This window comes from Balaenoptera musculus, chromosome 18, assembly GCF_009873245.2.
Source record: "Balaenoptera musculus isolate JJ_BM4_2016_0621 chromosome 18, mBalMus1.pri.v3, whole genome shotgun sequence".
In the NCBI taxonomy this organism is placed as follows: Eukaryota; Metazoa; Chordata; class Mammalia; order Artiodactyla; family Balaenopteridae; genus Balaenoptera; species Balaenoptera musculus.
The window spans coordinates 50,756,728-50,773,025 of NC_045802.1; the positions used below are offsets into that span (position 1 = coordinate 50,756,728).

The 16,298-nt window shown below is 41.5% G+C and overlaps 1 protein-coding gene across 1 annotated transcript in view; it reads right to left on the reverse strand.

Moving 5' to 3' along the window:
- MYCBP2 (MYC binding protein 2) overlaps positions 1–11,609 on the reverse strand; it is a 270,931-nt gene extending 259,322 nt beyond the window's left edge. Inside the window, 1 exon segment of the mRNA XM_036831466.1 lies at positions 11,007–11,609. Coding sequence (XP_036687361.1) covers positions 11,007–11,308 — 302 coding nt within the window. The 5' untranslated portion in view covers positions 11,309–11,609.
- Positions 11,610–16,298: the final 4,689 nt, after the last annotated feature.

Below are 16,298 nucleotides of genomic sequence, written 5' to 3' on the forward strand. Positions count from 1 at the left end.
AACAAAAATGACAAACTTCCAGCTAATCAAGGAAAAAAGAGAAAACACAAACATGAAGAATGAAAAAAGGATTATCCCCACAGACCCCCAAAGACATTAGAGAATAATAAAAAGAATGCTATGAACAACTTTATGCCAAAAATTTCAACAATTTAAATGAAAGGACAAATTTCTCAAAAAAAAAAAAAAAAAAGTTACCGAAATTCACATGAGAAATAACAAAAAAATCTGAATATCCCTGTATCTATTAAAGAAAATGAATCTGTCAAAAGCCTCTCCCAAAGAAAATTCTAGGACCAGATGGTACCCCCAGTGAGCTCTGTCAAATATTCAAGAAGAAATAAGACCAATCTCATGCAAACTTTTTAAAAATAAAGAAGAGATTACTAACCAACTTGTATTACGAAACAAGGATAACTGTAATACCAAAACCTGACAAAGACATTACCAAAAAAAAAAGATTATAGACCAATATCCTTCGTGAATATAAACCCCAAAATTCTTAACAAACAAAAGCAAATCAAAGCCAACAATACATCACATATGAGGTTTTATCCCAGGAATGCAAGGTTGACTTACCATTCAAAATTAATTAATTTAATTTTTCCTTTTATTCTCTTAATATATGATCATATTGATAAATGCAGAAAAAGCATTTGACAAAATTCAATACACAATTATGATAAAAACCATAAGCAAAATAGGCATAGTAAAGAACTTCCTCAAATTGGCAAAGGCCATCAAAACATCTACAGCTAATAGTGAAAGACAGAGAGACTAATTTGTCATTGTTTCTCCCTCACATTAGGAACAAGGCAGGATGCAACTTTTACCACTTCTATTCAACACTGAACAGAAGTAGAAAGGTTCTTGTCATTGGAATAAAGGTTGGGGGAGCACAGGGGTATCTGGAGATCAGGAAGAATGATGATATGATTATACAGAACATCCCAGAGAATCTATAAAACAGTTAAAATTAACCCACAGCATTCACTACAGGTCACCTATTATACTACTAGCATTCACTTGCTTCAAATAAATTCTGGACAGTATTCCTGCAGAATTCTGGTTAGTCTCATTTCCTGGAGAAACATTCCAGAGGAAGTAAAGTAGGACAAACTACAGCCTCCACCACTGGTTTCAGATGGTTTCAAGGCCAAAACGTACAGTCACAACCTCTTCTCTGCTAGTCATTCTGGATTCCCTTCATCTTTGGCTAGAATTTCTGCTGGCCCAGTTGGCTGATCCTGTGAGGTGGCCATCAGGCCTTTCTCATGTCCATTTACCATTAAAGTTGGAAAAGAAAGTACCAATAGACACCCAGTAGATCACCTGTGTGCCAAACTCCATGCTCCATTGCGTAACAGCAGCCCTACCTCCTTCAGATGATCAGGTACATTAGCCCTGTCAAAATGGTGACTCCTTATCTTGGAAAAGAAGCACCAAATCCCACCAGTAGCAGTGTCTTAAAGTATAACAGGACTCTTACAGTGTCTCTGTTGAAAATGTTTCCCTTTGGAGAACCAGGACCTTTTAACCCCCAGTGCTCAGAGCTACAGAGATGGGAAGCATAAAGTCCCCAGTGGATCACTGACAGTGATGCTAAGTGGAGGCATCCCAATTTCCACGTGTTCTTCCTACTAGGAACACTGAAGGATAGGACCTTATGCTCACCATCAGTTGTGCCATCAAAAGACTGTCTTACTATCTATCAGGTCAGCAGCTTCTGGGCAGTTATGGTGCACAATAGGACAAATCGGTCTGTGGGATTCATTTGCTATAAAGTGGGTCCCTTACACTGAAACGATGTTTTGTGGCACCCTGTGCTGATGGATCACTCTATAAGCCCTCAAATATGGGCACTGGTTGAGCCCCGGCAAGTTGCAAAGGGAAACTCATACACAGAATATGCATCAAATCCAGTCAGAATGAATCACAGTCCTTTCCAAGGCACAAGGACTGGTTGGTATCCTTGAAGGAAAGTTAGGCTCTGCTACTGTCAGGCTGGACATTCATCAGTTCAGTTGCTAGATCAGCACTGACGAACATAAATCCATTACTGGGCCCTTGCATAGCCATCATCAGTAATTTTTCCATAACCCTTCTAGGCCAAATGGAATACCTAACAGTAGAGCTTATTATGTAATGAGATCCAAATAATTAAGAATTTACATTCTAGCAACTTAGTAGCCATTTGAAAAAATAATACACATAAATTTAAAGAAAAATATTTCATCTTAAATAACTACAATTACTTAATAATAGGATACTGCACATTCTGAGTACTGCACAACTTCTCAAACTTGTGCAGATTAAACATGTCACCCTCCTCTTCTGTTCCACACTGATTTTTGTGCAGTGCTTTGTTGTATCACAGCAACAACCAAAAATTCAACTTTAAAAAGATATGACATCATCAAAAGGAGTGCAACAGGATCTAATGTAAGAACCGTGAACTACAAGTTAGTAGTTTGTGACAGACGTTTCTGTGTTTCCTTTAAAATTCTGAAATATCCCATGGTATTCTTGTGTGTCTGCTGGGGTGTTTGGGGGTGCCTCAGTGCAGTTTGGGAATCAATCTGTGTGTGCGTGCGTGCGTGCACGTGCACCGCAGTCCCTCTCCTCCCTCAGCAGACCCAGCACCTCCCAGTAGGCTTTGTTGTGACTTAACTCTAGTTAGTTATTGGTTTGGTGATAGACAGCAGGGGAGAGGAGAATAGATGGGGGTAGCAGGGGCAGCATAATCTTCAAGTAACTACCTTCTAGCTAGGAGAAGAAGGTCACTTCTGTAGGCTCAGAGGGTTCAGAGGAATTTGGGGTTTCAAGGTTTTCCAGTGCATCAACTCAGATGTCCCATCTTAAAAGCCAGGGTCTCATTCCTTCCTAACCAGAGCACAGACACGCTGGCTTAGCAGACTTGCTGAGAAATCAACCTGCCCTGGAGCTCTGCTACCCTTGAAATTAAATCTTGGGCCTAATCCTTAGCTTTTTCTTTCCTCCTGCTGCAGAAGATGAGTTTCTTTACATGATACCAAAGAAAGAAATTACCTAACTTTCTCATTTTGCCCCCAACTACCTTCAGCCTTTCATTGTCTTTCTCCAATCTATGTCACTCACCAAACAGCCATCTGACTACACCGTCCGTATAATTAATAACTTCCCTAAATGTCTCAAAAGCCTAAGACACTGTACCCACAAATACTTGCTCTTCTACAGGAATGCCATTCCAATTCGCCACCAGTGAAAGTTTTACCAGGTGCACAGCTACAGTGCATGCAAAGGGTTACCAGTATCAGTGCTACATCTACAACCAGTAGCGGGGTTCTTCCTGCTAGCCAGCCGGCAGATAATCTAGCTCCAAAATTCCATTCTGAAGACTACTTCCTCAGACCACTGCTGGTACCACAACTGTCTTGGAAGAAAAAAGACTCTGAAATGAAGAGGTGCACAACCAAAGTACTGGGGAATGCCCTCCAAATCAACACCTGTGGGAGAGTGAAGGAAGTGAGACTAAACAGAGGAAGGAGTTGAATTGAAATGCAGTCACAGGAAGGCCTCAGCCAATCCATGGGGAGCTCTGGAGTTGCGATGGATCTTCAAAGTTGTCCTACCTTAGGGCAAAAGGGCCAGGCATTCACACCCCCATACAGAATAGGCATTGGATGCAGGCTGATCCTGAAGAAAACGCAAGCCTTTGAGGGAAGCAGGTCTGTTGGCTCACAGCAATGCCTGGAGAGATTCAGTTGCAATCAGTTTTAGCTGCCAATATTCTCAATGGCTAGAGGAACTTGTAACTGAACGGAGGGACATGGGTGATGAACTAGAGCAACCACCACACCACTGCTGGACTATTATACCAAATGGGCTAATGAGGGGAGAAAATGAATCATTTACCCTGCTTTCTTAGGAGGAACTAAGTTTACCACCAGTTGATAAGGGAAAACTCTTCTTTGCAGAAGAGCATCAGCTACTAAATTCTATTTTAACAGAAATATAAAAGTTATCATTTTGAAGCCCCTAATGAAATTATTGACTCAGTTAAGGATTATCAAAAGATGCTAAAACCATTAGGTGGAAGATATTCAGTGTGCCAAAGTTATTACCCATGATTACCTGCCTAATGCAAATGGAAGAAGCATACATTTACAGAAAAGAGACCTAGTGGGTACCGTCTTATCCAAGTAATTCAAGTAACTAGACTGAGCATTATTAAACAATGAGACAACCTGAAAACCTCTGGATGGGATGCAATGTGCAGTACTCAGCATTATATACAAAATGTTCTTGCCAAAAAATGTTTAACCGAAACCTATTGAAGCTTTAAAGCCTAACTTCCATTTATAGAAAATATGAGGATAGATTACATAAAGGGGAACAGTATCTGGGGTCCTGTCCTTAAGGAGCTAGATTTATAAGACATTCTAGAAAAGGTAAAATATTAGTGACAGAAAACTGGTCTGTGGTGGCCAGTGGCCAGGGGTAGGAAAAGGGACTTAACTAAAGAAACGTTTTAGAATGATGGAAATATTCTATACTTGACTGTGATGGTTCTGAGACTCTTCAAATGGACACTTAAAAAGGGTGAATTTTATTATATGTAAATTAAACCTTGATTAACCTGTCTCCTACCCCCAAAACCTGAATATTTAATCTATTCTTGAATGAAAAAGTGAGACTATTCTATTCCGCTGATTTTTTAAAATAAATACCTTAAAATGCAAAACCATTTTTAAATTAACATTTTTATTTTCTTTTTAAGCCCAAAGGCAAGATCTTCTTTTATCTTGATCTAGGAAATGAATTCATTTCATGTTTCTACTTGCTAATATGCCAACAGAGCAATTTTTGTCTTAACATGTGTTTATATAGGATTCCATAGATGTAACAGCTATATGAAGCAAATTACTACCTATCCACAAATATACTGATTCGATCCCATATCACTTACTAAAACACTCCTACAATAATGTCTCTTCATAGCTCAAAACCATCAGTGTCTACTGAATAAAATCTAACTCCTACCTGGCAGTTCAAGCTGCCATACCCTCTGACCAAAGCCTCCATTTCCAGAATGAATTCCCGTTGCTCTCCCTCATAACACCTACATTCTAGCTCTAACAGAATTCTTACCATTACCTACACACAAACTGTGCTTTCTCACCTCTTGCTCATGCTTTTGTACCAGCTCAGAAGGCCATCCCTTTGTCATAATAGGCTATGCTTTCTTAGTCATTTCATTTAACACTTTTGTAAGTACCTGCCTTTGTACCTTTCACACCCATCCAGACAATAAACTCAAGGTAGAAACTGTCTTACAAATCTTTATAAGGCCAATGGTTAGCACCAAGTATTAATCCCGGAATCTTTGATGGATTAACCTCTTCTAACCGAAATCCCATACATCTGAAGGATGGGCTCAAATAGCATTTCTAACAAGAAAGAGATAAAGAAGCTGAGGGAAGTAAGTGGGTTTAGCTTGGAGAAGAAAAGCAACTTCCCATTTTAACCACAGTCTCCTCTATTGTTTCCACTAACACTGTTCTTCTACCACTTCAACCCAGATACCCTGACTGTCTTTATCTCCCAGTCTATCAGTTCCCTCCTGGCATCACTTTCCTTTTTACCATATGTTCAATCTTTGTCACCAAAAACCTTCACTTTCTTTTTTCCTTAGACCTCCAGGCACACTTCAACCTTGAATCAACTAGCAGTTTTTTTCATTTCTCTTTTGAGTGGAAAAGCTTACAACATCATGCTGATTGGAATTTTAAATATGTGATTTTAATAATAATAACAGTAGTAGTAGTAGTAGTAGTAGTAGTAGTAATACCCGGACCACCAACAACAGCAGCTAACATTTAATGAGCACTTAACAATGTTCAGGCAGGATGTCCTTTCAATAACCCTATAAGGATACAAGTAAAGAAACAGACATGGAAATGCTAATTAACTTGCCCATTTTAAGACAGTAAAAAGCAGAACTGAAATACTAAGACGGTCTGACTCCGGAGCAGATTTAGCCACTGTGCTATGGTTCTTCCCAAATGCAATCAATGCTGTACTACCATTCCACTAAGAACTGATCAAACATTCCTTTATTCATTTCCTAAGAATCCCTTTCCTCAAGCAAATGTTCCAACTTTGATTGATTCATTCCTACAAAAATATATTTATTCAGTCACTGAATAAATGAAATAGTTATTCCCACATTCAACAGTCACTGAGACCAAAACATAAAAGAGTAAGACATGATCTCTGCCTTCTCTTCAAGTCCCCAAGCTCCATCTGCCCCTTCACTCTCAGCAGAAATCATTAATTAATATTTATTAGCACTTAATGTGCCAAGCACTTTACATATACAGATTCATTCAATCTACAATACGATCCTCATTATTATTATTCCCATTCTACATAGGAGAAAACTGAGGCATAAAGAAAAGCAAAAACAAACAAGTGGGACTATATCAAACTAAAAAGCTTCTGCACAGCAAAGGAAAGCAGCAAGAATGAAAAGGCAACCTACCAAATGGGAGAAAATAGTCGCAAACCATATACTACTGGTAAGGAGTCAGTATCTAAAATTAAGAACTCACACACCTCAATATCAAAAAACAACAACAAAAAACAAACAAAAGAACACAAACAACCCAATTCAGAAAATGGAAAGAGGCTCTGAATAAACATTTTTCAAAAAAAAGATATATGAATGGCCAACAGGTACATGAAAATATGCTCAACATCACTAATCACTAAGAAAATGCAAATCAAAACTACAATGAAATATCACTTCACACTGTTAGAATGACTATTATCAAAAAGACAAGAAATAAAAAGTACTGGCAAGGATATGGAGCAAAGGGAGCCCTTATGCACTGTTGGTGGGAATGTAAATTGATGCAGCCACTACGGAAAACAATACGGAGGATCTTCAAAAAATTAAAAATATAACTACCATATGATCCAGCAATTTCACTTCTGAGAATATACTCAAAGGAAACGAAAACACTAACTTGAAAAGATATCTGCACCCCTATGCTCACTGCAGCATTATTTACAATAGCCAAGAAGCCACCTAAATGTCCACTGATGGATGAATAAAGAAGGTGTGGTATATATAATAAATGGGATATTATTCAGCCATAAAAAAGAGGGAAATCTTGCCATTTGCAACAGCAGGAATGGATCTTGAGGGCATTATGGTAAGTGAAATAAGTCAGACAGAGAAAGACAAATATACCATATGATCTCACTTATAAGTGAAATCTAAAAAAAAAAACAAAAACAACAAACACAAAAACAAAACTGAACTCATACATACAGAGGAGAGATTCATGGTTGCCAGAGGCAGGGGGTGGGAGATGGGCAAAATGGGCAAAGGGAGTTGAAAGGTACAAAGAAAAACTTCCAGTTATAAAATAAATAAGTCATGGGGATGTAATGTACAGCATGGTGACTATAGTTAATAATACTAGACTGTATATTTGAAAGTTGCTAGGAGAGTAGATCTTAAAAGTTCTCACCTCAAGAAAAAAAAATTTTCAACAATGTGTGATGATGGATGTTAATTTGACTTTATGTGGTAGTCATTTCTCAAAATATGGAATGGTTATGTTGTACACCTACAACTGATAGAATGTTATATGCCAATTATATCTCAAAAGTATTTTTTAAGCAAAAAACTGAGGTATAGGAGTTATGTAATGCACCCAAGGTCACACAGCTAGAAAGTGGCAAAGCCAGGATCTAAAACCAGTCCAGCTTCAGAATCCAAGCATTCACTAAAATGCCATCAAAGTCACTGACACCATTAGGCTGCCATCCCTTAACTTCTCTACCTACACCTAAAACATAATCCACAGTAATTAATTTATTCAACACTGATATATCACTCGCCTTGTTTTTGTTCCTTGAACACAACCTTGTTTCTGCGTCAGAGACTATATTTTCCTAGAACACCATTCCTCTAGCTCTGCCTTCCAATCACTATGACTCAACTTAAATGTCAACTCGCAAAGAGACCAATCCTGACCACCCTACCTAAAATACACCCCCGGCCCCCGCCAACTACAAATCATCTATCATGTGCAACTGGGTTCATTTCCTTCATGGTTACTTATCACTGCCTGAAATGATCAGTTGCTTATTTCTCCCCACTGGAGTGGAAGTTCCAGAGAGAGTAGAGACCTAGTCTATCCTTCTCACTGTTACAGCTTCAGCACCTAAAACAGTGCCTGGCACACAGTAGGCACTGGATATTTACAGAACAGATGCCAAAAATTGTGCTAGACACTGGGGTTACCAAAACGAATAGGATAGAGTTCTTAATAAACTCCTAGTCTTTAGATTTATAAATACTTACCTCCTCCCCTTCTATATTAAAGGATGACTAGCTCCTAACGTTTTTTAGTGGCTAACCTCTCCACCTGTCATGTTAAATCTGTCCCCGAGATCTCCCTTAGACTTTTCACCGTCATTTATCCCCTCTCTAACTTCTTTAATTTCTCCCTCTCCACTTACTGAATGTTTCCCACCCACCCTCGCATACTCAAAAATCCTTCCCTCAACCATCTCCCCATTACCCCAAATATCCCACTGACTCCTCAGCCACATCTCTCTTCCACAGAATCTTGACCACTTCCTCAAAAGTCATCAGCGACCTGGAAAGTGTTCTCACTTTCTTCAACATTTATCCCTGTCGAGGACTTTCAATCCACTTTCTTAGGACCGGAGGTGCTACTGTCCCACAGTTCTCTTCTTAATTTTTTTAATCATTTTTCAGCTTCCTTCACTGTCTCCTTTCTTCTCACAGCTTTAAACTTGATTCTCACTAGAACTTCACCCTCTATTCTTGCTCCATTCTCTGTCTCTGAAACATTTCATCTTCTCCTCTAACTCAACTAGTGCCCCATACAAATAATTACATCATTCATTCAGAACCTAAATCCCAGCTCCAATTTCCCCATTCATAGTTAATAAGAAATGTGACTGAATTCTTAAGCAAACCCTCAATAAAGAATAGTTGCAGGCCAAGACTTAGAAAAAGTAATGTGAACTATAATAAACAATCATGTTCTGAACAAGCACTAGAAGGCAATATCACACAACTTACAACTTAAGGCTCGTTTCCATCAGTACTTCTCGAAATACAGTACTTGAACTAATTCTTCACTAATTTTAATTGACAGCTTGTACAAAAATTGACCAAAAACTAAAAGTCATTCATAGACTTTATGTATGTGGTTAATCTATATTAATTTTGTCTAAAACTGTTTATACAGTTCTAAATACACAGAAACTGTATTATTACACAAGTATAGGAGTACAAAGTTAAAACAGGGAACATACCGGTCACAAATTATTGCATAAGTCTGGAAACAACATACAAAATAAATTCAAATTCTTTGAGAGGGGTTTGTAAAGATGTACCTACGGTGCCATAATATACAGACTCACAGCTCCAATTTATACCTAATCATTAGAGCAAACTGTCTATTGAGATTCTGTGCTATTTTCAAAAGCATCAGCAAGAAACAGACGTGCCATCGTGGCCTTCAGTTTACATAGCAAAGGGTAGTTAGTTACACACATTTATATCAGTATGATGAAACTGCTCAAGTCCCAATCCTGTAAACAATTATACACATGAGAAGAGTGGTTTACCCAGAAAACGTGTGAGGAAAGCTCCATCTTACAACTCTCTGCAGTGGATAAGAGCCACAGTACATACTGGTCAACCACAGATACCTGACTCACAGCCTAGCCCCTCTCATAATGAGAGAAAATGGCATCTGGTTATTACCGAACAAACTAGATATTCAATAAATACAGTAAACTCTGTAACTTATTTGACAAAATCCTACTATGCTTTCCCTATGTATTGCAAGAAGGTGTGAGAAAAAAAAAGATGAAGCCAACTCCCAATTACCACTGCCAAAGCCAAGCTGGTGAAACAAGTCAGTCACCATCCTTCAAGGTATGTGGCATGTAAGAGCATGGAAAGGAAAACAACAGGAGAGCCCTAAGCAAAAAGACACCCACATTTTAAGAAAAAGAAAATGAAAGTGGTTTAACATCTCCTCCATCACGGGAGCTGAAGGTGCACCAAGCCTAGGAAGAGATCTAGGAGCTACTCAAATTTTCCAGTTGGTGTCAGTTGATCACTACAGCAGCTGTCATATTTTGAAGTTCTTCAGGTTTCCCCTTTTCCCCATAAACCACCGCCGTCCCCGCACTCTAAAGCCAAAAAGTGACAGAGGAAATAGAAGATGAAGGGAAATGGCCGATGGGACAACAGAACACAAGCACTGCTGCAGCCACATCTCTAGAGGACCAAAAGGTCCACTTATCAAAGTACAGCTCTAAAAATCTCTATCAGACACCTTTCATAGCCACCTAAACCTCCAACTGCATCCCTTTCGCATAAATCTCTTAAATTGAAACCCCATGCCTTATCCTACAGGCTGATTATCTAAAACTTGTCCTATATATATGACATTATCCTTAACTGATACCATCACCCCCCCCCCCTCAGTGAAAGGCAGATTTTTTTTTAAGGGAGGCGGAAAGGTGAGGATGGAATGTCATGAAGGGGTGGGGGGGAGGGGTATGAGAAATACGTGCAAATACCATTGCGGCAGAGACACTGGGAACGACACTTCCCTCGTCGCTCTTGCAAATTCTCTTGGTGCATTACCCTCTGCTCATCCCTCCTCCTTCTTCAACAATACACATACACGTGTCATAACCGACCCGCACCACCACCTTTTCTAGCATCACAAGCTCCCCTCCCACCCTCTCTTGCCCCCTACAAAGACAGTTACACACACTTAGAACAGAAACTGCCGCCACCGCACCCTCCTATCTCAATAAGTGATTCTACCATCTAGCATCAAGCGCTTGCTGAAAGACAGCTCAGTAAATACCTATGTAGACAGACAGACAGACAGACACACACACACAGGCGCACATGCAGCATGTGGCGCAACGAAGGGCACCCGGAGACGCACCTGGAGGCCGGGTGTCCAGCGCTGCTACCCCCCTGGTCCCTGTCACTGAGCGCAGCTGTGTAAATCCTCCGGTAGCGGTCGGCCAGGGCCCGGCCTGACAGCAGCAGCTGGTAGTGACCCCGGGAGTCCGCGGCCGGCAGCCCGAGCCCCAGCCCCGCGGCCGCCAAGGAGCCCTCGGAAACCGGCATGAACAGCGCCCCCGGCGCCGGGGAAGAAGAGATGGTGGCGGCAGGGAAGAATCCGTCCCCGCCGGCCCCCGAGGAGGCGGCGGCGGGAGAGGCAGTCGCTGCGCACATCATCATCCTCGCAGCCGCCGCCGCCTCGTCCCCGCGGGACGGGCAGGCAGACACGCGCGCGCACACACAGCCCTTTTCCAACGACGACGGCTCCGGCGGCGGCCTCTCGCTCCCGCAGCAGGGAGACTACAAAGACAGAGACCTCCTCCTCCTCCTTCTTCTCCTCCTCCCCCCCGCGCCGCCCTCGCCACTACTGGGGCCGCTCATCTAACCTCGCCACCCCGGGAGTATGAGGAGGAGGCGGTGCCGCCGCTGCTGCCGCCGCCGCCGCCACCGCTGCCACCGCCGGAGCCACCCGCAGTGGGAAGCTGCCGACCGCACTGGGCATGCGCCCCTCCTCGCACATGCTCAGTCACTGCGGCCCAGCTCCCTCCCCACCCCCTCTCCGCCACCACTCCCTCTGCCTCAGGCCTTTGGGTGTGAGGCCTGAGAGTCGGGCGGGATCTGAAAGAAGGCCGCTTCTCCGGGTTTTACTAGCAGCTTGAGGAAGAGTAAGGAAAGTGCTGGGGAGGCTGTCAGCTACAACCAGTCGGCTTCAGGTACTGGGTTCCCTCCAGGTGGGAGAACTGGGACCTGAAAGATAGAGGCCCCGTGCCCACCGCCAGAGGTTGACCGTACGCACTCCTGCTACCGTTCCCCAGAGTGTGTGCTGCCAGCGGGAAGATGTCCTGTGAATGGCGCTGGTTGACCTCAGAATTCGAGGCAGAGGAGGCCCGGCGAATTAGAAGCCCCTTTGGCGATCTTAGTTTGGAATTTTTGTCATTAGGATTTAAGTCTGTTTAAAATAGTTTTTACTTAAGAAAGACAGGGAGTAATTTATCGCATTCTTTTTTTTTTTTTTTCTGTGAAAGTAGAATTCCCAGATATGAGAGTATTCACAAGTCAGAGGCATTCCAAAATTCCTGTTTGTAACGTTTATATCAGCGTTAAATCTTAATGCAACAGTACTTTTCTTAAATATTCTTTTTTTTTTTTTTTTGACTCCACGCTCACCCTAAGAGGGCACTCTTATCTCTTGACAGTGGTCGCTTCATGGCTTATCTTTTTCCTCCCAGACTTACATTACTAAAGATAACTCTTGAATATGACCTGAAACTAGTTGTGACTGACTGTGTAACATCTGAAAATGCCATATCTATCAAAGATCTTATCATTGTTATCCATAAAAATGTAATATTTGCTGAGTCCCGTGTTCCAAGCTATTCTACCAACTCCTTCTAAGTAGATACCGTAGAAATGTATGCGCCAGTGCACCCTGATTCCTATTAAGTTTTATCCTTTTTATTCTCAATTTGAAGAGTTTGCCTAATAGTCCTGGCAAAATCATTTTTAAGTCCTATCATCCCAGTGCTATATCCTTTATATACCTCCTGGCTCTTAAGCCTCTTTGAATGTCCTTCTTTAGGGGGGAAAAAAAAAAATCAAGCCCTGTTTACTGTTTATAGAAGTACAAACAAGGAGTGGGGAAGTAAATTAAACTAATTCTAGTTTTTGCGGGGAGAGAGTGCTGAAGGAGTGCATTTATCTGGAGCTTTGAATAATAAATGGATGTCATTTTTATTTTAAAAAGTTGTCTTTTTTAAAGACAAGGAAACTTGTTTCCCCAACTATCTTGTACGCTCCTTCGGAGCTTCTTGTTTATCTTGGTGTCTTCCTCAGCCCCTGTCTAGAACCTCCTGTATGGTAGATAGCCAGTAAGAATTTGTTGGGCGAAATTCCTATCCTGATGCTTCAGCACAGTTACACACCTGTGTCGAAGAGAAACCGCCCCGCCCTCGCTCCCCCTCCCCCCTCCCCCCTCCCCGCTCCCCCAACTCCGGGATGAGAGCCAAGACACAGGTATGGAGGCCGCTAAAGGCTGGTGGAGTTAAAGGCCCGAACTCTTAGCAGCTCTAAGGGCTGTAGCTGTTGCAGGAGCCAGAGAGGCCCCCAAAAGGTGGAGGGGTTTGGATCCCGACTCTGCTACTTGTATGTCTTTGGGCAAGTTTCATCCTCTGAAAAATGGTCAAAATAATACTTCAGGGGACTGTGGGAGGGCTTCAAGCGTCTAGGACAGCCAAGTTGTCACACGGCTTTTCACAGATGGTTACACACAAAGCAAAACATACTAGACTTTTCCATGAGGACTGGAATGATGCTTGTGTCTGTTCCCCCATCACGTTCCCAACTCCTAGCACAGACTCTTGCCCTAAGCAGGAGGGAAATAGATACTGGTTGAATGAATGAACATGTCAATGAATAAATGTTGCCGGCACAGAGAAACATTTCCAGCTCAGGCTTAGGTGGTGGCATGTGCAGTCATTGCCCGTTTAGAGTTTCTAGGGGACACTGACCTGGAGCACTTGTCTCCCCAAGTCCCCCCTTACCCAGTCCTGAATTCCCCTTTGGTCCTTTCGATACCCTTCAGTCCCAGACAGGCCCCTTCCCGAGCCTTCTGGGTACACACAAAACCCGGTAGCTGGATAAACTTCTAAGGAACCCGTTGTCATTGAGGGGCGCAACTAGGCGTGCGCAGAGTCGCACACATGCTCACTTAGGTATCCGAGGGTGGCGTTTCTGTTGCGGTTGGCAGCGTTTCCTTCCACGGCAGCGGTAGCGGCCGCTTTACTCTAAATTGTAGCCAATGCAGCGTTTTTTCTCCTCCTCCTCCTCTTCCTGCCTCCGCACTGTGCGCTCCCGGGTCACTGCGACTGCTACTCCTCTGCTTTGGCAGCTGGGCACCTTGGAAGGCTCCCTGGGGTGGCAGGGAATGGGGCGCAAGCCGGGAAGGAGAGGGCACTTGGACTCACCCTTGATTCCACTGTCCAGGGGACTTGAAGGGGAGGGTGGTCCCCAAGGCAGGTCGCGAGGGTCACCTGAACCACCGCTGCAAACGGGAGAAGTGGATTTCTCGAAATGTGCAAAAGCAAGCGTCCCCTGCCGCCAATACTGCGCGCACTACTGCGGAATGCCTTGTGTTGGGCAGGGGGTCAGGGGGCTCTTATTATTCAGAGAAATGTGCAGAATGAAGAAATATGTAGAGGCCTTTGCTTTTGTTTTTCCGGCCACATTGAGCGCGGCTCCAGTACTTTCCGCGCTGCCATCTTAGCTTTATCTTCTGGCCGGGCTGGGTGTGTGTGTGCGTTCGTGTTGGGAGGGAGGGCAGTTGGCGTGGAGGAGAGTGGCGGGAGCATTGGGCGGGTTGGGTGTCAGAATTGGCTAGACAGAAGTTGAGGACACAGTCACCCTGAAATAATAACATTGAACTACGGCAAATCCTGACTTTGACCATTTTAATCGTGAAACACATGCATAGTGTTTTTTAGTCTTTGTGGTTGATATCATGCTCATTTCTCAAAAGCATCTCTCTTCTCTATGACCATATAAGACCATGGCTTCATCTTTTATCCCTATGATCACAGATTTTGCCGCTCTTCACTTGAAATTGCAAACCTGGGACTGCAATTTTCTGAACTCTTATCAGATTTACATTTTTTCCACTCTCTATCTTTAAGTAGATTTTTTTTTTTAAAGGAAGCCATCAGCACTGGTGTAGCAAATAACAGGCAGAAACCATAAAGTGTATGTAAGAGGACAATGATTGATATTGTTAGTTTCATTTAAAAGGTTAATATTGTACTAATGCTACACAAGACTACAAACACAGGAAGCATGTACATTATCAGAAACATCAAGACTGCTGAAAATGTGATCAAAGTCAAGAGTCTGAGTTTGTTTCCCGGATTTGTACGATAATGCATGTCAAAAACAAAATTGGTGGCTGAGAGCATCTTAAAACAAGCTTGGTCGCTGAGAACAATTTGGAAGGAAAAAAATGCTCCAGCTTCACTCTTCAGTAGCTGCTTTCTAAGGACCACAGGATTCTGCTTTCTTGACAAATGAGATATATTGCACTTTAAAATGAAATATATTTCATATATTTAATACTGCACACTGAACAGAAAAAGTCAACATGGCAATTGAAATTCTTTTGTACAAAAATTACATATAGGATCCCCTAGATACCTTGACCTCTTCCTTTAAACAACTATTTTTAGAGCCTTGGAAGAGTCAGGAATTTGTAGGCATGAAGAGTTAATGATTTTTCCTTTTTTATTCATATTAGTTTTAGAAGATACAAATTTTATGTGCAAATTTTCCTACAAATAAAAAATTCAGATTCTAGGGGCCCTGAGTTAAATTTTTCTCCCTGAAAAATTATTCTAAAGTATCTGTTAATGAGAATATTCTTTGAAGTATGTAAATTCAATAACATATACTTGAATGCAAATCACAGTTTTAAAAATCTCATTTAGTGTTGCCCAGAAGAAGCTTTCACAACTGATACAGAAAGTTGTATAAAGTATAACTCTGAAAGAGAGAAATGTAAGAACCACAGAATTTTAATCTTGAAAACTTCAATATAGTTTATACGTTATTAGGTTGGTCTTTATTACTAAGGTTAAATAGTTTAATAATTAAATCATATTTCCTCAAACCTTAAAGACTATTGAAGTTTTTATAGAATAGAAATTTTACAATGTCTAAGTTTCCTTGAAATATATTATTTTTAATAGGGTTCTTGGCTAATCCAGCTATCAGGATATATCTAAATGGCTCTAAACTGATTATACTAGGCATGCTCTTATTTTAAAGACATTTAGCCTCCCTCAGGCTAAGTTTTCTCATCAGTAAAATGAAGGTAATAATAGCACCTACTTCATTAGATTCTTTGAGAATTAAGTTAAATAATATGTATGAAGGACTTGCTAAGCACATTATCTGGCAGGCAATAACTATTATTATTATGTGTGGTGCTTTATTTGAGGTGTGTCCCAATCTTATGCTAGAGGAAGTAACAAAATAGTTATACAGTTTGAGTTTTATACACTTGGATTTAGAAGTTTGTTTTTTTACAGAGTTCTCACCACAAATACAGATTTACTATATCTTGATATGACAAGAAGAATAGAATCTTAAGACTATTCATTTCCCTAAAATACCATTGGATGATTTG